This window comes from Panthera leo, chromosome C1, assembly GCF_018350215.1.
Source record: "Panthera leo isolate Ple1 chromosome C1, P.leo_Ple1_pat1.1, whole genome shotgun sequence".
NCBI classification, from domain to species: Eukaryota; Metazoa; Chordata; class Mammalia; order Carnivora; family Felidae; genus Panthera; species Panthera leo.
The window spans coordinates 187,135,267-187,151,881 of record NC_056686.1 but is presented as its reverse complement, the minus strand read 5'-3'; the positions used below and the strand labels follow the sequence as shown (position 1 = coordinate 187,151,881).

The 16,615-nt window shown below is 38.0% G+C and overlaps 1 protein-coding gene and 2 non-coding genes across 5 annotated transcripts in view; all 3 read right to left on the bottom strand.

Annotated features, from left to right (window-relative positions):
- The window catches only part of NOP58 (NOP58 ribonucleoprotein), a 33,924-nt gene that overhangs the window by 13,603 nt on the left and 3,706 nt on the right, over positions 1–16,615 (bottom strand). For 2 of the 3 annotated variants that reach the window (XM_042949754.1, XM_042949755.1), the window contains exons 2-5: positions 12,258–12,334; positions 9,936–9,988; positions 5,177–5,298; positions 2,844–2,980 (exon numbers count right to left, since the gene is read on the bottom strand). In XM_042949754.1, coding sequence (XP_042805688.1) covers positions 2,844–2,980; positions 5,177–5,298; positions 9,936–9,988; positions 12,258–12,334 — 389 coding nt within the window. Of the gene's footprint in view, positions 1–2,843; positions 2,981–5,176; positions 5,299–9,613; positions 9,705–9,935; positions 9,989–12,257; positions 12,335–16,615 lie in introns of those variants that run through there. The other variant, XM_042949757.1, reaches the window with a different exon arrangement.
- Positions 9,749–9,835, bottom strand: LOC122229075. Its single transcript, XR_006206934.1, has one exon. It is a non-coding gene; the product is annotated as a small nucleolar RNA SNORD70 (small nucleolar RNA).
- LOC122229074 lies at positions 11,606–11,694 on the bottom strand. The gene has a single exon (XR_006206933.1). It is a non-coding gene; the product is annotated as a small nucleolar RNA SNORD70 (small nucleolar RNA).

Genomic DNA, 16,615 nt, shown 5'->3' with positions numbered 1-16,615 from the left:
TTATTTTTGCTTTCCCTCCCTTATGTTCATGTTTTGTATCTTGAAGTCCTCATAAGAGTGAAGTCATATGTTTGTCTTTCTCTAATTTCATTTAGCTTAATACCCTCTAGTTTCATCCATAGTTGCAAATGACAAGATCTCATTCTTTTTGATTGCGGAGTAAAATTCCATTGTGTGTACACACACACACACACACACACACACATCCATCAATGGACATCTGGGCTCTTTCCATACTTTGGCTATTGTGGATAGAGCTACTATAAACATTGGGGTGCACATGTCCCTTCAAAATAGCACACCTGTATCCCCTGGAAAAATACCTAGTAGCACAATTGCTGGGTCGTAGGGTAGTTCTATTTTCAATTTTTAAAAAAATCTCCATACTATTTTCCAGAGTGGCTGTACCGGTTTGCATTCCCACCAGCAGTATACAAGGTTCCTCTTTTTCCACATCCTCACCAACATCTGTTGTTGCCTGAGTTGTTATTGTTAGCCATTCTGACAGGTGTCAGGTGGTATTTCATTGTGGTTTTGATTTGTACTTCCCTGATGATGAGTGATGTTGAGCATGTTTTCATGTGTTGGTTGGCCATCTGGATGTCTTCTTTGGAGAAGTGTCTATTCATGTCTCTTGCCCATTTCTTCACTGGATTATTTGCTTTTTGGGTGTTGAGCTTGATATATTCTTTATAGATTTTGGATACTAACCCTTTATCTGATATATCGTTACAAGTATCTTCTCCCATTCTGTCGGGTGCCTTTTAGTTTTGCGGTTTACTCCGCTGTGCAGAAGCTTTTTATTTTGATGAGGTCCCAATAGTTCATTTTTGCTTTTGTTTCCCTTGCCTCCAGAGACGTGTTCAGCATGAAGTTGCTGTGACCAAGACCGAAGAGGTTTTTGCCTGCTTTCTCTTTGAGGATTTTGATGGCTTCCTGTCTTGCATTTAGGTCTTTCATCCATTTTGAGTTTATTTTTGTGTATGGTGTAGGAAAGTGGTCCAGGTTCATTTTTCTGCATGTCGCTGTCCAGTTTTCCCAGCACCACTTGCTGAAGAAACTGTCTTTATTCCATTCGATATTGTTTCGTGCTTTGTCAAAGATTAGCTGGCCATACGTTTGTGTGTCCATTTCTGGGCTCTCTATTCTGTTCCATTGATCTGAGTGTCTGTTTTTGTGTCAGTACCATACTGTCTTGATGATTACAGCTTTGTAATACAGTTTGAACTATGGGATTGTGATGCCTCCAGCTTTGGTTTTCTTTTTCAAGACTGCTTTGGCTATTCGGGGTCTTTTCTGGTTCCATACAAATTTCAGGATTGTTTGTTCTAGCTCTGTGAAGAATGCTGGTGTTATTTTGATAGGATTGCCATAAGGGTTTCTTAATCCTGGCACTGTTAACAATGCGGGCCAGATAATTCTTTGCTGTAGGGGCCTATTCTGTGTAGAGTGGATGTTTAGCAATATCCCTGGCCTCTACCCATTATGTTAGACCTGAACCCGTATGTCACAACCAAAAATATCTCTAGACACTACCAAATTTCCTCTACGGGATATTTAATTGCCCCTGATTGAGAACCACTACTGTTATACAATGCCAACTAATCAAAAGCTTGTATCTTGACTCAGTTTAGCTAGTAATGTTCTTTTAAAAATGCTTATTACATAGGGGTGCCTTGGTGGCTCAGTCAGTTGAGCATCTTGATTCCTGACTTCAGCTCAGGTAGCGATATCACAGTAAGTCCTGAGATACAGCCACTCGCACGCCACAGTAAGTGAAGCTGGCTCCAGATTCTTTCTCCCTCTACCCCTCCCCACAACCTCACACGTGCTTGCTCTCTCGCTCAAAAAAAAATGCTTGTTACAAAGTTCTTCTTGACTTTTATGTTCATCTCTGTAACTCAGTAGCTTTAACCCTTTCATTGATTTATGCTATGTTTTGTTCAAAGGTACAGATCTCCGTTTATAGTATTATTCCTTTTATATAAATTTAACATGTCTTTTTAACTGTATTAACATATAGAGCTTTTTTTAAAAGTTTATTTTGAGACAGCACTAATGGGGGAGGGGCAGAGAGAGGAGACAGACAGACACAGAATCCGAAGCAGGCTCCAGGCTCCAAGCCATCAGCCCAGAGCCCGACGCTGGGCTTGAACTCATGAAACTGTGAGATCGTGACCTGAGCCAAAAGGACACTTAACCAACTGAGCCAGCCAGGATTACAGGGGTATTTTTGATAGTGCTCTGGTTATAAAGTTGCATAGATTTTGAGTAGTCTATCTTTAATCCTATCTATTCTTCACCGAAAAATCCTGATAGTTTAGTACAATTTCACAATATGCCGAGGTTTTCGGGAAAACATACCACAGTAAAGCAGAAATGCCTGTTCTAATGGACCTCTGGTTAAACATGATAGGACAATGTGCTTCTCTTTGCCTTATTATAAAAATTCAATGAAAATCAGTAAAACAAGCAACATAGATACACAGCAGACCATAGCAGGTAAGAAAGTTCAGGAAGATGAAGACGGAGGGATAGCAAATGATTCAGCAGATATCAGAGAAAAGAAAAAAGAGAAAGCCCAAGTATTGTGGGACCCAATGCTCATAAGACAGAGAATGCTTATGATGAGGACTGCCTGGTTTCCAGCCCTGGCTTCGTCACTTACCAGATAACTGACTTTGGGCATCAGATTCATCTATAAAACGAGGATACTACTACTACTACCTTCCTCATAAAATTATTATGAGAATTAAATTAGTATTTACAATATGGTTAAACCAGTGCAACATAATTGCTTATTAAACAGAAATAAGCGGACTTTGTTTTCCAGTAAATCTCACCTGTGTGCCAATCCAAGACACATAGCTGCCATTTCACGTGGTTCTACTCCAGGGATTAATCCATCCATCTGGGAACGAATTCCTCTCATAAGTTCATTAACAACAGGACTATGGATACAACTGAGATTCAGCTTTTCCTGTAAGAATAAGAATATCTATCTGTATCAATGAAATAGAACTTTTCCTAAAACCATTTAATTATTAAAATAGAACAGATTTAAATATATATTTCTCAGTTTCTTAAAAAGCAGTTTCTAGTGTGTGGGGAGAACACTAAATGCAGATTTAAAGAATTTTTTTTAATATTTATTTTTGAAAAAGAGAGTATGTGAGCAGGGGAAGGGTAGAGAGAGAGGGAGAAACAGAATTTGAAGTAGGCTCCAGGCTCTAGCTGTCAGCACAAGGACCAACAGAGGGCTGGAACTCATCAGGCTGGGCTCAAACTCACAGACCGAGAGATCATGACCTGAGCCGAAGTTGGATGCTTAACCAACTAAGTCACCTAGGGCCCCCAGACTTTTTTGACATGGTCCAGTACTATAAATGTACTTTCTCTTCCTTATGATTCTTCTCTTTGTAAAAAATATTTTATTTAAGTAATCTCTATACCCAACATGGGTCTCAAACTCACAATCCCAAGATCAAGAGTTGCATGCTCCACCTACTGAGCCAGCCAGGCGCTCCCGATTTTCTTAGTAACATTCTTTCCTCTAGCTTACTTTATTGTAAGAATACAGTATCTAATACGTGTTGACATACAGAATATGGGTTAATAAACTATGTATGTCATTGGTAAGACTTCTGATCAACAGTAGGCTTTTAGTAGTAAAATTTTGGCGGAGTCAAAAGTTATACACAGATTTCTGACTGTGTGTGCGTGTGTGGGGGGGGAAGGGTTGGCACCCCAACACCTAAGTTGTTCAAGGGTTTACTATACAATTTTTTTACACACACAGCCTCCACACATTAATAAATTTTGTTCTGCACCCATTCATTTCTTTTCACTTTGCATTGTATTTGGTATTCAATTCAATAATTCATTGTATTGTGCTAGTTTATCCAATGCAAATAATGACATGCATGCAAAATTAGATGTATTACATCATGTTTAAGAAACAAATATTTGGTATGTATGAGTGATCTTCAGTGTAAGTTTTTAAAACAGAGAAACTGAAAAGAAAAAAATAAAAATACCCATAATCCCACCATTCAACAATTTCTTCTGTACTATGCTAAAATCTAATGTTTTCAACAGAAAACTACAAACACTTGTGGGCACACCAAAGAATGAAGATAGAGATTGACATCATCACAGAAAACTTCATTACTTACCAGACAGTGTTAGAAATTCATTTAATTGAACTTCTTAAATTCACAATCCTGGCCAAAAAACCCCCTCAAATCTACTTAGCATTTTCTTACCTAAAAAGACCTATTTAACACGGGGTGCCTGGGTGACTCAGTCAGCATCTGACTTCTGGCTCAGGTCATGATCTCATGGTTCATGGGTTCGAGCCCCGTATCGGGCTTGCTGCTGTAAGCGCAGAGTCCACTTAGGATCTTCTGTCCCTCTCTCTTTGCCCCTCCCCAACTCGCACACGTGCACTCTCTCAAAAATAAATAAAACAGTAAAAAAACAAAAAAACACAAAACCCTACAACATAATATAAACCTTACTTTAAGAATTAGAGGTATGGAACACCTGGCTGGCTCAGTTGGAAGGAGCACAGAGGGTCTTGATCTCAGGGTCGTGAGTTCAAGTCCCATGTTGAAAGTAGAGATTACTTAAATAAACTTAAAAAAAAAACCCAAAAAACAGAGGTATATTCACAAACACAATAATTAATCTGTCACTGTAAGATCTACAATAACGAAGATCAAACTATCGCAACCGGCTCTCAAACTCTTCTTTTCGTTCTTGGGAGCCCATTTTTCCACTATTTCTACCAATCTCTAGAAACTCTACCCCCTGCTAAAGTTTTCTAATAAACACACACACTCAAAAGAAATGTCATGTTTCCATTTCTGTTGAAAGAAAAAGAAATGTGGCTGAACAAAGACATGGCAGGATACAGTGTTAACAGATTATCTCTGGGCAGCAAGATTAAAGCTATTTTTTTTTTTTTAATCATTTTAGGGGTATCAATATTTTCTACAATGACCAGGCATTACTTTTATATGCTTAGTATATCTTGGAAATCAATTATTCTATAGGTAAAGGAGAAAAGATCAAGTATGAGAACTTAAAACAACCAACTCAATGCAAAGCCAAGTCTTTGTAGTTGCTAAGCTGTATGGTGAACTCTGATTAGCAGGCATGAAAAAAAAATTACCTTTATGACCCCTCCTAGTTTAGCATCAGCTACGGCCAAGGGTTCATGAGCTTCTTTTACTATTTTCTTCAGAACTTTCTTCAGCTGCTTATTGATTTTGCCCTCCATCAGAGCTGTAAATGCTTTTGAGGAAAAAGAAAAACCAAAGAATTCTCAAGTTTCTAATTTTAAGAACTTAAGCTCTCATTTAAACTTAAAAGATAAAGCAAAATAAACATTTCCTTTTACCTTTCAAAAAGGGTGAATTTAACATTACTTCTAAAATGAAATGATAAATGTAAAAAACACTGAAGGAGTTACACATTTGAATTTCATCTGATCTTCCCACCCCCATTTCAGCTCTAGAATTGGGAATTAAAGCAGAACCAACATTCCTTTCCCTATGTAATAGGAAATCTACTCTTGAACTCAGAGCTAAAATCATAAAACGTTAGAAACAATCTATTCTGGAATCAAAAGTAAATTCCCTCTCCTATATCATTATAAACAAACTGGCCTGTAAAAGGAGTATATTCATTTGGAAGGTCCTGCTGCGGGGTAAGGGTGTCTGAGTGGAGGGCTTTTGCTAATCCTGATTCAGATATGTCATCAGGCCTCTGCTTGTAAACCTCCAGTGATGGGGAATTCCCCACTAAAGACAGCCTCTTCAATCTGAGACTGCTTTCATTTGTGGAAGGTTCTAAATCTGCTAATTTATTAAGTCTCACTATTCTTTAGGCTTACACTTAGATCTTCTGGACCCACATGGACTGACACCTCCTGTTATCTGTGCTGGTTCTGGCTGAATTTAAAGTACTCCTGGCAGGAAGGAATTCTGTCACAATTTCTAAGGCCAGGCAATTTATGCTTTATCAGCCAGGTACCTGCTCTTTCATGACCACATCTCCATCCATTTGAATTACAAGTCCATTTCACCTATTGTCTGGGAAAATGAAAGGTGAGGACAAAAATCATCTGGCTACCATAAAGCTCTTACAGAGGTTGAGACACTCTAAGAAGTTGAGACTCAAGCTATTTTTGTTAGGTTCCAACCATACTGTACAATACTGACTCCTTATGATCTGCCTTTCTAATAGGAGTTATCTTACTTCCTTTTATAATTAAAAAATTTCAACTTCCAGCTTCTGTTCTCAATCTTGCATACCATCATTTTTACATTTAAAAAAAATATTTATTTTTATTCTTGAGAGAGACAGAGAGAGAGAGAGAAGGGGACAGAAGATCTGAAGCGGGCTCCCAGCTGACAGCAGGGAGCCCAATGCAGGGCTTGAACTCACAAACGGTGAGATCATGACCTGAGCTGAAGTCACATGTTCAACCTACTGAGCCGCCCAGGCACCCCATCTTTTACATTTTAACCTGGAGTTTTCCTTTAAAAATTCTTTTCTTATAAGCAAAAATTTCTACTCTAGATCTAATGCTTAGATTGATCTTCCCTTTATTATGAGAAAACCTGTTAATTACTCTTCATAATGTGTATTTTTTTGTTAAGTTTATTTTTGAGACCAAGGGAGAGAGTGTAGGGAGGAGGAGAGAGGGAGAGAGAATCCCAAGCACGCTGTGTACTATCAGTGAGAACCCTGATGGAGAGCTGGATCTGGGCTGCCCCTGTAATATGTATTTTTAAAAGATGGCAAACAGGGGCACGTGGGTGGCTCAGCTGGTTAAGCATCCAACTCTTGATTTCAGCTCAGGTCATGATCTGACAGTTCGTGGGATTGAGCCCCGAGTCAGGTTCCTGCCTGACATTGCAGAGACTTCATGGAATCCCTGTTCTCTCTCCCTCTCAAAATAAATAAACAGACTTAAAAAATAAATAAATAAAACATGGGAAACAGAGATGGTGATGAAGTTAAGAGGACACTGAGTCTTGGGGCACCTGGGTGGCTCAGTCGGTTAAGTGTCCGACTTCGACTCATGTCATGATCTCATGGTTCGTGGGTTCGAGCCCTGCGTCGGGCTCTGTGCTGACAGCTCAAGAGCCTGGAGCCTGTTTCAGATTCTGTGTCTCCCTCTCTCTCTGCCCCTCTCCCACTCGCACTGTCTCCCTCTGTCTCAAAAATAAATAAACATTAAAAAAAAAAAAAAAAAAAAAATAGAGGACACAGAGTCTTTATTCTACTTCACTAGCCACTTCCCAGTAATTTTCCCACTTCATCCAAATGTAGGCTGGTGCCAAATTTTTCTGTGGCATTTGGAAGACTTGCAACTTGAAAATTAGACCGAGAGTAAAGATAGAGCTCTCCATACCAACAGCATATTTGAATTTCTAGGACCAATATAAATTTTTTTTTAATTCAATCTTTTATTTAAAAAAAAAAAGTTTATTTACTTATTTATTTAAGTAATCTCTACACCCAATGTGGGGCTTGAACTCATGACCCTGAGATCAAGAGTCACACTGCCCCTCCAACTGAGCCAGCCAAGCACCCTAAAGACTTTAAGTAGGCTCCACATCCAATGCGAGGCTTGAACTCATGACCCTGAGATCAAGAGTCTCATGCTCTACCAGCTGAGCCAGCCAGCTCCCCCCCCCCCCCTCATATAAATTCTTGACATCACAACAGATCAGACTGTTTCTTGGGCTACGGAGTTTTAAATGTACACTACCATATCTATAACCACTCAGTTTTGGTTTTGTCATACTATAATTGCTTTTTACAGGGAGTGGGAAGTTAATTTCCAGGAAAGACTACTCTCTTAATAAGGTGATGTTGAGTTTCTGGTAAAAATAGATGAGAAAAGGCAGATTCCTGACAGAGCTCACTACTTTCATCCCTTTATCCAAAATATTTATATGCTAGAATCTAGCAATTTGACAGCGAAGAACAATATAGTCTCTGCCTTCCTGGAAGGAAGATGGGGGAGGGGGGCTGACTTTAAATTCTTAGCTAGTATGGCATTTTAGCCATTTATTTTACAGTATTTTAAGGTATACCAAAAGCTCAGTAGGGAAATGAGATACCTCTTAAGCCTCAGTTTTTCTGTAAAATAGTTATTAGTATGTATCCCACAGGACTGTTTCAAGGATTAAACAACAATTTTGAAATGATGAGTACAAAATCTGACACACACTACATGATCAACATATTAGCTATTAATAGTAAAAATCTGGGGGCACCTGGGTGGCTCAGCTGGTTGAGTGTCTGCCTTTGGCTCAGGTCATGATCTCACAGCTCGTGGGTTCAAGCCCCACGTCGGGCTCTGTGCTGACAGCTCAAAGCCTGGAGCGTGCTTCAGATTCTGTGTCTCCCTCTCTCTCTGCCCCTCCCCGACTCATGCTATTTCTCTCGATCTCAAAGATAAACATAAAGAAAAATTAAAATAGTAAAAATCTGCTTCATGTCTGGGTAGAAGTAGACCATTTAATATGGACTGGTCAGAAATAGCCCAAAAAAGATTAAAGAAGTAATATGCAAAAGGGAATTCAAAAGAAGTCACTTGGGATCAGGGCCACTGCACTTTATAGCTTCAGCAGGAGCTGTTCAAATCAGTCTATGTGAATATTGCACACCCTACCTGAGTTGGAAAATAATGAACACAATCTTTTTCTATAGAGTTTTAGCAAAACTCTACCCATATAATTTTAAAGCTGTGATAAACTGATCTTTTAAAAAATTCTCTAGGCAGGGAGGCACCTGGCTGGCTCAGTTGAAAGAACATGCAACTTGTGATCTTGGGGCCATGACTTCAAACCCCAAGTTGGGTATAGAGATTACTAAAAAAAATAAGAACAAAAACTAAAATTAAAAAAATTATCATTGTTGTGCTTTAATAGCTCTATGAGGCTTTAATTACTGACTTACTGATGCAGCAGCCCTAGAACTCTTTTTAAAAATTAAAAAATTGGTCTTATTGGGTCTTTCTTCAGCTACCCCTCTGCCAATGTTGGGGCGGTCTATTAATATTCTAGCATGTTTAGTTAGATTCCTAATTTTAACAAGAGAATTATACTCCTCTTTTGTGGCTGATGAACAATATTATTTGGGTCTATGATATTCTTGCCTAATTATAAGCCATATTCTTTATAGTCTACATTTTCAGGTTATACCAACAAGCAGTTGGCTGACTTAATATATAGAACTTAAGCAACTGAAAAATCCATGATTAGAATTTTATATCCAGTCTTCTTATTTTCCCTAACACTATGGGCAGGGGGGAACAAGCTTGTTAAGACCAACTGCTTATTAAAGCCAAACCTAGATGATACACCTTATTACTTTATGTCTGTTCTCCCATTATGAGGACTGGTTGAAGGATATGAGCCATCCATTCTTCATGTTCCCTTCAGATTAACTCTTAAGGCTCTGTGTAGGTTTCATACTAAAAAAAATCCCCAAAAGCTGCTTTATTATTATTTCAACTGTGAATCCTGGCTATTCTCAACTTTACCCTTGAATTAAAATCATCAGAGGGCTGTGCACTTGACTACATTACCTTGGTCCCTTGTAGAACAGCTTTTACTGAATTGTGCTTCAGCATTATGCTGTTGGTTTCCACAGGGAGATCAACTTAACCACTTCTCACACTCATCACATGGGGGGGAACAAGCCCTATGGTGAAAAAAGCTAACTCAATGTTGTCTCAGTGGTAGTGACGAATTAGAGTTAGATCACTTAAATTCAGTTCCAAAAAGAATGCATCATTGACAACATTGAATAAGGTTAACTCAGGCAACTGAAGCACATAATCTTTTGATAAGAATAATACATTGACAAGATTATAAATAAAACCAAAAAAAGCTAGTCTTTCACTTTACCTGCTAATGCTTCTGCTGTATCCTGAAATTTCTCAAAATGTTTAAGCTTTACTCTAGAAGGAAAAAAAAAAAAGAAAAGTTATGAGGGCAAATTGATTCTTCAAAAGCCATATATTTAGGAAAGAGGTTCTGGACTGTTTTCAAAGCATACACCAACAAAATAAATTTTCCTGTCACTGGGCATGAGGGTGCAAAGTTAGATAAATTCATATTAAAACAACTAGTTTCTCCAAATACTAGGTCAGTAATGTCTGGACTAAGAGAAGATTGTAGGGTTTGAAGGAAAAATAGCTAAGAGGTTTGGTACCACATCTCAACCACAGGAAAGATGTTGAAGCCTGAACATAACCTCTGTTGCTTAAATCTGGACACAGATGCCTTTTACTATATGGAATAGGAGACCTTAGAAAAGGAATTAAGAGTACCTCTCAGGTCAGGAATCTCACAACACTGATTTGTCCATCTAGTACAAATGTCATTAAGAAATAGCTAATGGTCTGGGAATGCAAGCTGGTGCAGCCATTCTGGAAAACAGTATGGAGGTTCCTCAAAAAATTAAAAATAGAACTACCCTACGACTCAGCAATTGCACTACTAGGCATTTATCCATGGGATACAGGTGTGGTGTTTCGAAGGGACACATGCACCCCCATGTTTATAGCAGCACTATCAACAATAGCCAAAGTATGGAAAGAGCCCAAATGGCCATCGATGGATGAATGGACAAAGATGTGGTATACATATACAATGGGAGTATTACTCAGCCATCAAAAAGAATGAAATCTTGCCATTTGCAATTACATGGATGGAACTGGAGGGTATTATGCTAAGTATTAGAGAAAGACAAAAATCATATGACTTCACACATATGAGGACGTTAAGAGACAAAACAGATGAACCTAAGGGAAGGGAAACAAAAATAACATAAAAACAGGGAGGGTGACAAAACAGTAGAGACTAAAAATATGGAGAACAAACTGAGGGTTACTAGAGAGGTTGGGGGGGGATGAGCTAAATGGGTAAGGGACATTAAGGAATCTACTCCTGAAATCATTGTTGCACTATATGCTAACTAATTTGGATGTGAATTTTAAAAAATAAAAAATTAAATAAAAAAAAAGAACTATGTTGCTTTATTTCCAAATATTTGTATTCTTAAAACCAATTTACTATTAGCTTGTAACATATTTCTGTTGACATTATAATATATGCCCTGTGAGATTTCAAGCTTTTGAAATTTACTGAACCATATTTTATTACCCAGCATATGGTTTATCTTAAAAAGCATTCCATCGGAAATTGAAAATAATGTATGATATGGAATTTTGTGAGGTTTATCAATTACATCAAGGTATTCATTATTGTTTTTATCTAATCATTCTATCAATTATGAAGACAGTGATATAAAATTAATCTATTTTGTCTATGATTTTCATTAACACACTGTCAGTAAGAAATGTGACAAATAATTCAGGTGTATTTCTTTTTAGAAGATAAATGAGACTTAAGCTCCTGCTGTTTAATAAACTTCTATAAACAACAACAACAACAAATAGCTAATGGTCAAATCTGACTCCTGTTACCCTTATTTTACTCTCCTTCTCCCCAACACACTTATGTGGAAGGTAACATCATTTTATATTCAACAAAAATATACAGTTAATTCCTAATTCATTGTTGTCTCAGTGGTAGTGACGAATATTTGAGTTAGATCAGTTATATTCAGTTCCAACAAGAATACATCATTGACAACAATGAATCACGTTAACTCAGCCAAATGAAGCATACAGCCCTTTAAAAAGAAAAACTAGTCTTCTATTGTCCCTAAAATAGTATTGTCTTAATTAAGGAAGGTTTTCTTATCTGCCAGGTGATCCCTTAAATACATTTAAACCCTGGTGATCCCTTAAATACATTTAACAATACAAAGATTTTAGGAAAAAATAGTAATTTCAACTTATTGTGCCTCACCCCATTCCCCATCTCCACCCTTTTGAAGTGGCATCTGTTGGTGTCTATGCCTGCATAAATGCATACACAGATCTAAGAGAACCTTGAAACAATGGGACCACATATATATCACTGAGAAGCATGATTTTCTTGGTATACCACAGTCCTCTCCCCAGGTCACCAAATGATCTATAGATATACTACAATTTATTCAGCAATTTTATTACTTGGGCCCCCTGGTTAACTCAGCTGATAGAGCATGCAACTCTTGGATCTCGGGGTCATGAGTTCAAGCCCTGCATTGGGTGTAGAGACTACTTACAAAAAACACACCTAAATGTTAACTAAATTCTTAGTTTCAAGATGACTTACATTTTATTTGCTTTCTCTGGAGTTTCAAATTCTTTCCATAAACTATCAACCTCTTGAAGTTTCTTCTCATTCAAAACCTGTAACAAATATTTAAATGGCATAGCTTAGACATATATAACTACACTCTTCAAGTACAACTGTACATGTAAAATGAGAGTGGTGAAAGCTATGTTCTCATTGAAATAACACCATTTTTTTACCCACCATAAATGCGTGATCAAATTAGCAGCTCAAGTACCCCATTTAATAACTGGATGGAATTCAGTTGATGACTTTGTTTAAAACTTCCCATTTCGAAGGAGTCACTAACACCTTCACAAAACATGTTTTTTAATTTTTTAAAAATATTTATTCATTTTCGAAAAGAGAGAGAGAGAGAGAGAGAGACAGAGCGTGAGTGGGGGAGGGGCGAGTGACAGAATCTGAACCAGGCTCCAGGCTCTGGGCTGACAGCACAGTACCCGACACGGGGCTTGGACTTACAAACCGTGAGATCATGACCTGAGCTAAAGTCGGACGCTTAACCGACTGAGCCACACAGGCGCCCCAGCATATGTTTATAGAACAACAAAAGACTTTATTTCCCTACTTTCTAGAATAAAGAATAAATTTTATTTACTGCTTATGATCACCCTAACATCAAAGTACTAAGGATTTCTCTAAAACTGAGATACTATCAATTTTAAGATACATCCTGTTACAAGAAAACTTAAAATGAAAAGGGAAAAAAATGGGCACTTTAAATCTATGAAACAGTCATTAACAATTAGGCATACATATTTAAGGCTTTTTGACGGTCTTCTCAACATTTTATTTATGCATACTTTTCAGAATCACACTATACCATTTAGCATAACATGGACACAATTATAGGTTTTGACAACGTAGAATTAGACTGTATGAAAATACCACCATCTTATGCTCTTATAGAAGTTTAAGGTCTTTCTAAATTTTCCTTATTCTCCTTCAGAAAACAGTTTTGTATGTACACATGTTGTATTTCTATAAGACATACTTTACTAGACGTGCGGTTAATTGATCATATAGGAAATGCATATTTTATATTTGACAGATGCTACCAAATTGCCTTCAAGAGAGTCTATTAGTTTCATTTAAATCAAGAGTTAAAAGGGGCGCCTGGGTGGCTCAGTCAGTTAAGCATCCGACTCCGGCTCAGGTCATGATCTCGCAGGTGAATTTGAGCCCTGGGTTGGGCTCTGTGCTGGCAACTCAGAGCCTGGAGCCTGTTTCAGATTCTGTGTCTCCCTCTCTCTCTGCCCCTCCCCTGCTCACACTCTCTGTCTCTCAAAAATAAAAACATTACAAACAAACAAACAAACAAAAAGAGTTAATAAAACATTTCCCACACTCTCACTAATTTTTGATGGGATAAGTCAACTGACCAAGCATAACACAGGGTAGACTCAATCCTAAAAACCATTTCCTCCGTATTTAACATCCTTGAAACTGACATGCCTTACAATTGATGGGAGATAAATTTAATTAGCAGTGCAAAATAATAGCATATTAAATTTGGTGAAATATAATACAGATATCATGTCTTCTTGTGGGAAAAATACTCAACTGATAAATTTAAAACTATACCTTACTGATAAACATTTTATCAAATCCATTATCACAGAATATTTACACAGTAAGATTTATTGCCCAGTTACATCTAGTGTATATTTTTGTGATAAAACATAATTACAATACTTCAAGTTGCATTTAATTTCTGTCAGACAAGTATGGCAAGATGATTTTAAGGAGGATTTGTTGTGGGGGTGCCTGGGTAGCTCAGTCAGTCGGGCATCTGCCTCTTGATCTGGGCTCAGGTCATGATCCTAGGGTTGTGGGATCAAGCCCTGTGTTGTGCTCCATGCTGGGTGTGGGGCCGGGCTTGCGATTCCCTGCCCCACCCATCACCCTCTGCCCCCTTTCCTTAAAAAAGAAGGGGTGGGGAGAAGGAGAGGGAGTGAGAATTTGTTGTGTTCTTTAAATTTAATCTCACACAGCCAAATTACATATATTCACAGAACTTGAGAAGTCAGTCAAAACAAATAAAAATGAAAAAACTTAAAAGACCAGAGTAAGAGCACTACATGATCACAAAACATAGTGTTTGTATTAAAAAATTACAAGCTGGGGTGTCTGGCTAGCTCGGTCAAGAGAGTATGTGACTCTTGATCTTGGGGTTGTAAGTTCGAGTCCCACGTTGGGCACAGAGTTTACTTAAAAATGAAATCTTTACAAAAATTACAAGCCACTAACAGTTTCTTTTTTTGTTTTCTTTTTTTTTTTTTTTTTTTTTTTTAGAGAGACAGAGAGCAAGCGAGCGAGCCCAATGCTGGGCTTGATACCTGAGCCACCCAGGCACCTCTAACAGTTCTATTTTGTGTATCACCAGAACTTCCAACAAATCTCATGAATGCACTGAAACATTAACTGTTACTTTTTGATTAAGTTCATAGAATAGTCCTAACTTTTGGAAATAGTTTGTTTAGAGAATGCAGCTAAACCATACCCAAAAAGTTCATGAACTGCTGAGAGGATATGTATCAAACAGGGGACATGACTCATGAGTAAAATTTACATTTTTTCCTAGTTGAAAAGCAAGATAACGTTTGGGTAACAACTGGCATAGTTAAGAGATATTATCAGCATTCTAAAAGTAACAAGGGAAATGTAATGAAAACATTCATGACTACTCAAAGGTCTCCAAAGACTGTTACAAACAAAACCTTGTTACTAAATGTTTCCAATTGTGCTACAACTTACTGAAGAGAACATTACTAATAAAGACAGTCTGAACAAAGAGATAACTGCTACATTTTCTGTAAAATGTGCCTCAAATTTTAGTCATTTTCAGACAGAGAAATCTGAAAACATTTGCATACAAAGTCCATTTCAAGTTTTATCATTTTGGATTATGATACAATAATTTCCATTTCCAAGTAGAAACGGTGTGTAGTTATTACCATTAAAACATTTAGCAGGCTGGGGAGCCTGGGTGGCTCAATCGACTTCAGCTTGGGTCATGATCTTGTAGTTTGTGAGTTTGAGCCCTGCGTCAGGCTCTCTGCTGACAGCTCAGAGCCTGGAGCCTGCTTCAGATTCTGTGTCTTCCTCTCTTTCTCCCCCTCCCCCACTTGTGCTCAGTCTCTCTCTCTCAAAAATAAATAAACATTAAAAAAAATTTAGCAGGCTATTATTGTTCTTAGTTTTAAAACTGGTCTTTATATCTTACACATACTGTAGAGAGCAAGATGGTCTCTCAGGTCAAGCAGTAACTTATGTCACAAGCAACCAAGGGCATTCCACTTAAGACCCCATACTGCCGAAACCAGCACCAGCTGAGACATACTCAGAAAAGATAACCAATAGAAACATAAGAGGTTTGTCAATCAGGACTTATTAAGTCCTTTTTAAAATGGAAGATTTCTGCAGTAAACTGTCAAAACTTTCTTAACACTGACCCTTTCACATCTGACCACATCAAAAAGGTAGCTGCTGTCCAAGACCCTGCCTGACTGATCTCTGAACAAAATAGAGATCTTCCACTGCTTGAATATAATAAGCAGTAAGTTCTGTGAGCTGACCTGGACCAGACCAAGGCCACATCTCAACTGTGCAATCAAAGACTTCCTTTCCCCCCGTTCTATCTTATTTGTTGTGTAACCTGTCTTGTGCTTTGCTTTCTGTAACGTGTAAGAAGTCAAGTTAAACAGGTAGTGAAATGTTGAGACTGGAATTCTGAACCTGAGTTATAATTATACTAACCTTGCTCTAACACTGAAAAAAGCTGATACTGTGGAAAGATACAATTCATTTGTGCGCCTGCCTTCACAGCATGAGACACACTTACTTACAGATCAAACTAAATATCCATGGGGCTCCTGGGTGGTGCAGTCAGTTAAGCATCTGACTCTTGATCTCGACTAAGGTCATGATCTCACGGTCCATGAGTTCGAGCCCCTCGTCAGGCTCTGTGCTGACAGTTTGGAGCCTACGGCCTGCTTGGGATTCTGTCTCTCCCTCTCTCTGCCCCTCCCCTGCTTGTGCTCTCTGTCTCTCAAAATAAAATAAAATAAAATAAAATAAACTTAAAAAAAAAACCCTAAATATCCAGGATTTGCTTCAAAACAATGTGGGGAGGGGAATGAGAGAGGACACAAAATGGGCCTGCTGAAGCTGAGTAATGGGGTACATGGAGAGTCTTTATAATCTTCTACTTGTCTCCTTGAAAACTTTCACAATAAAAAGTAAAAACAAACGCATCCCACAGCATGCCAGATAGTCCTAGGGTATCCTCCTCTATTCCACACAGGCATGAAATTTATAAGCAGGAAAGGGCACAT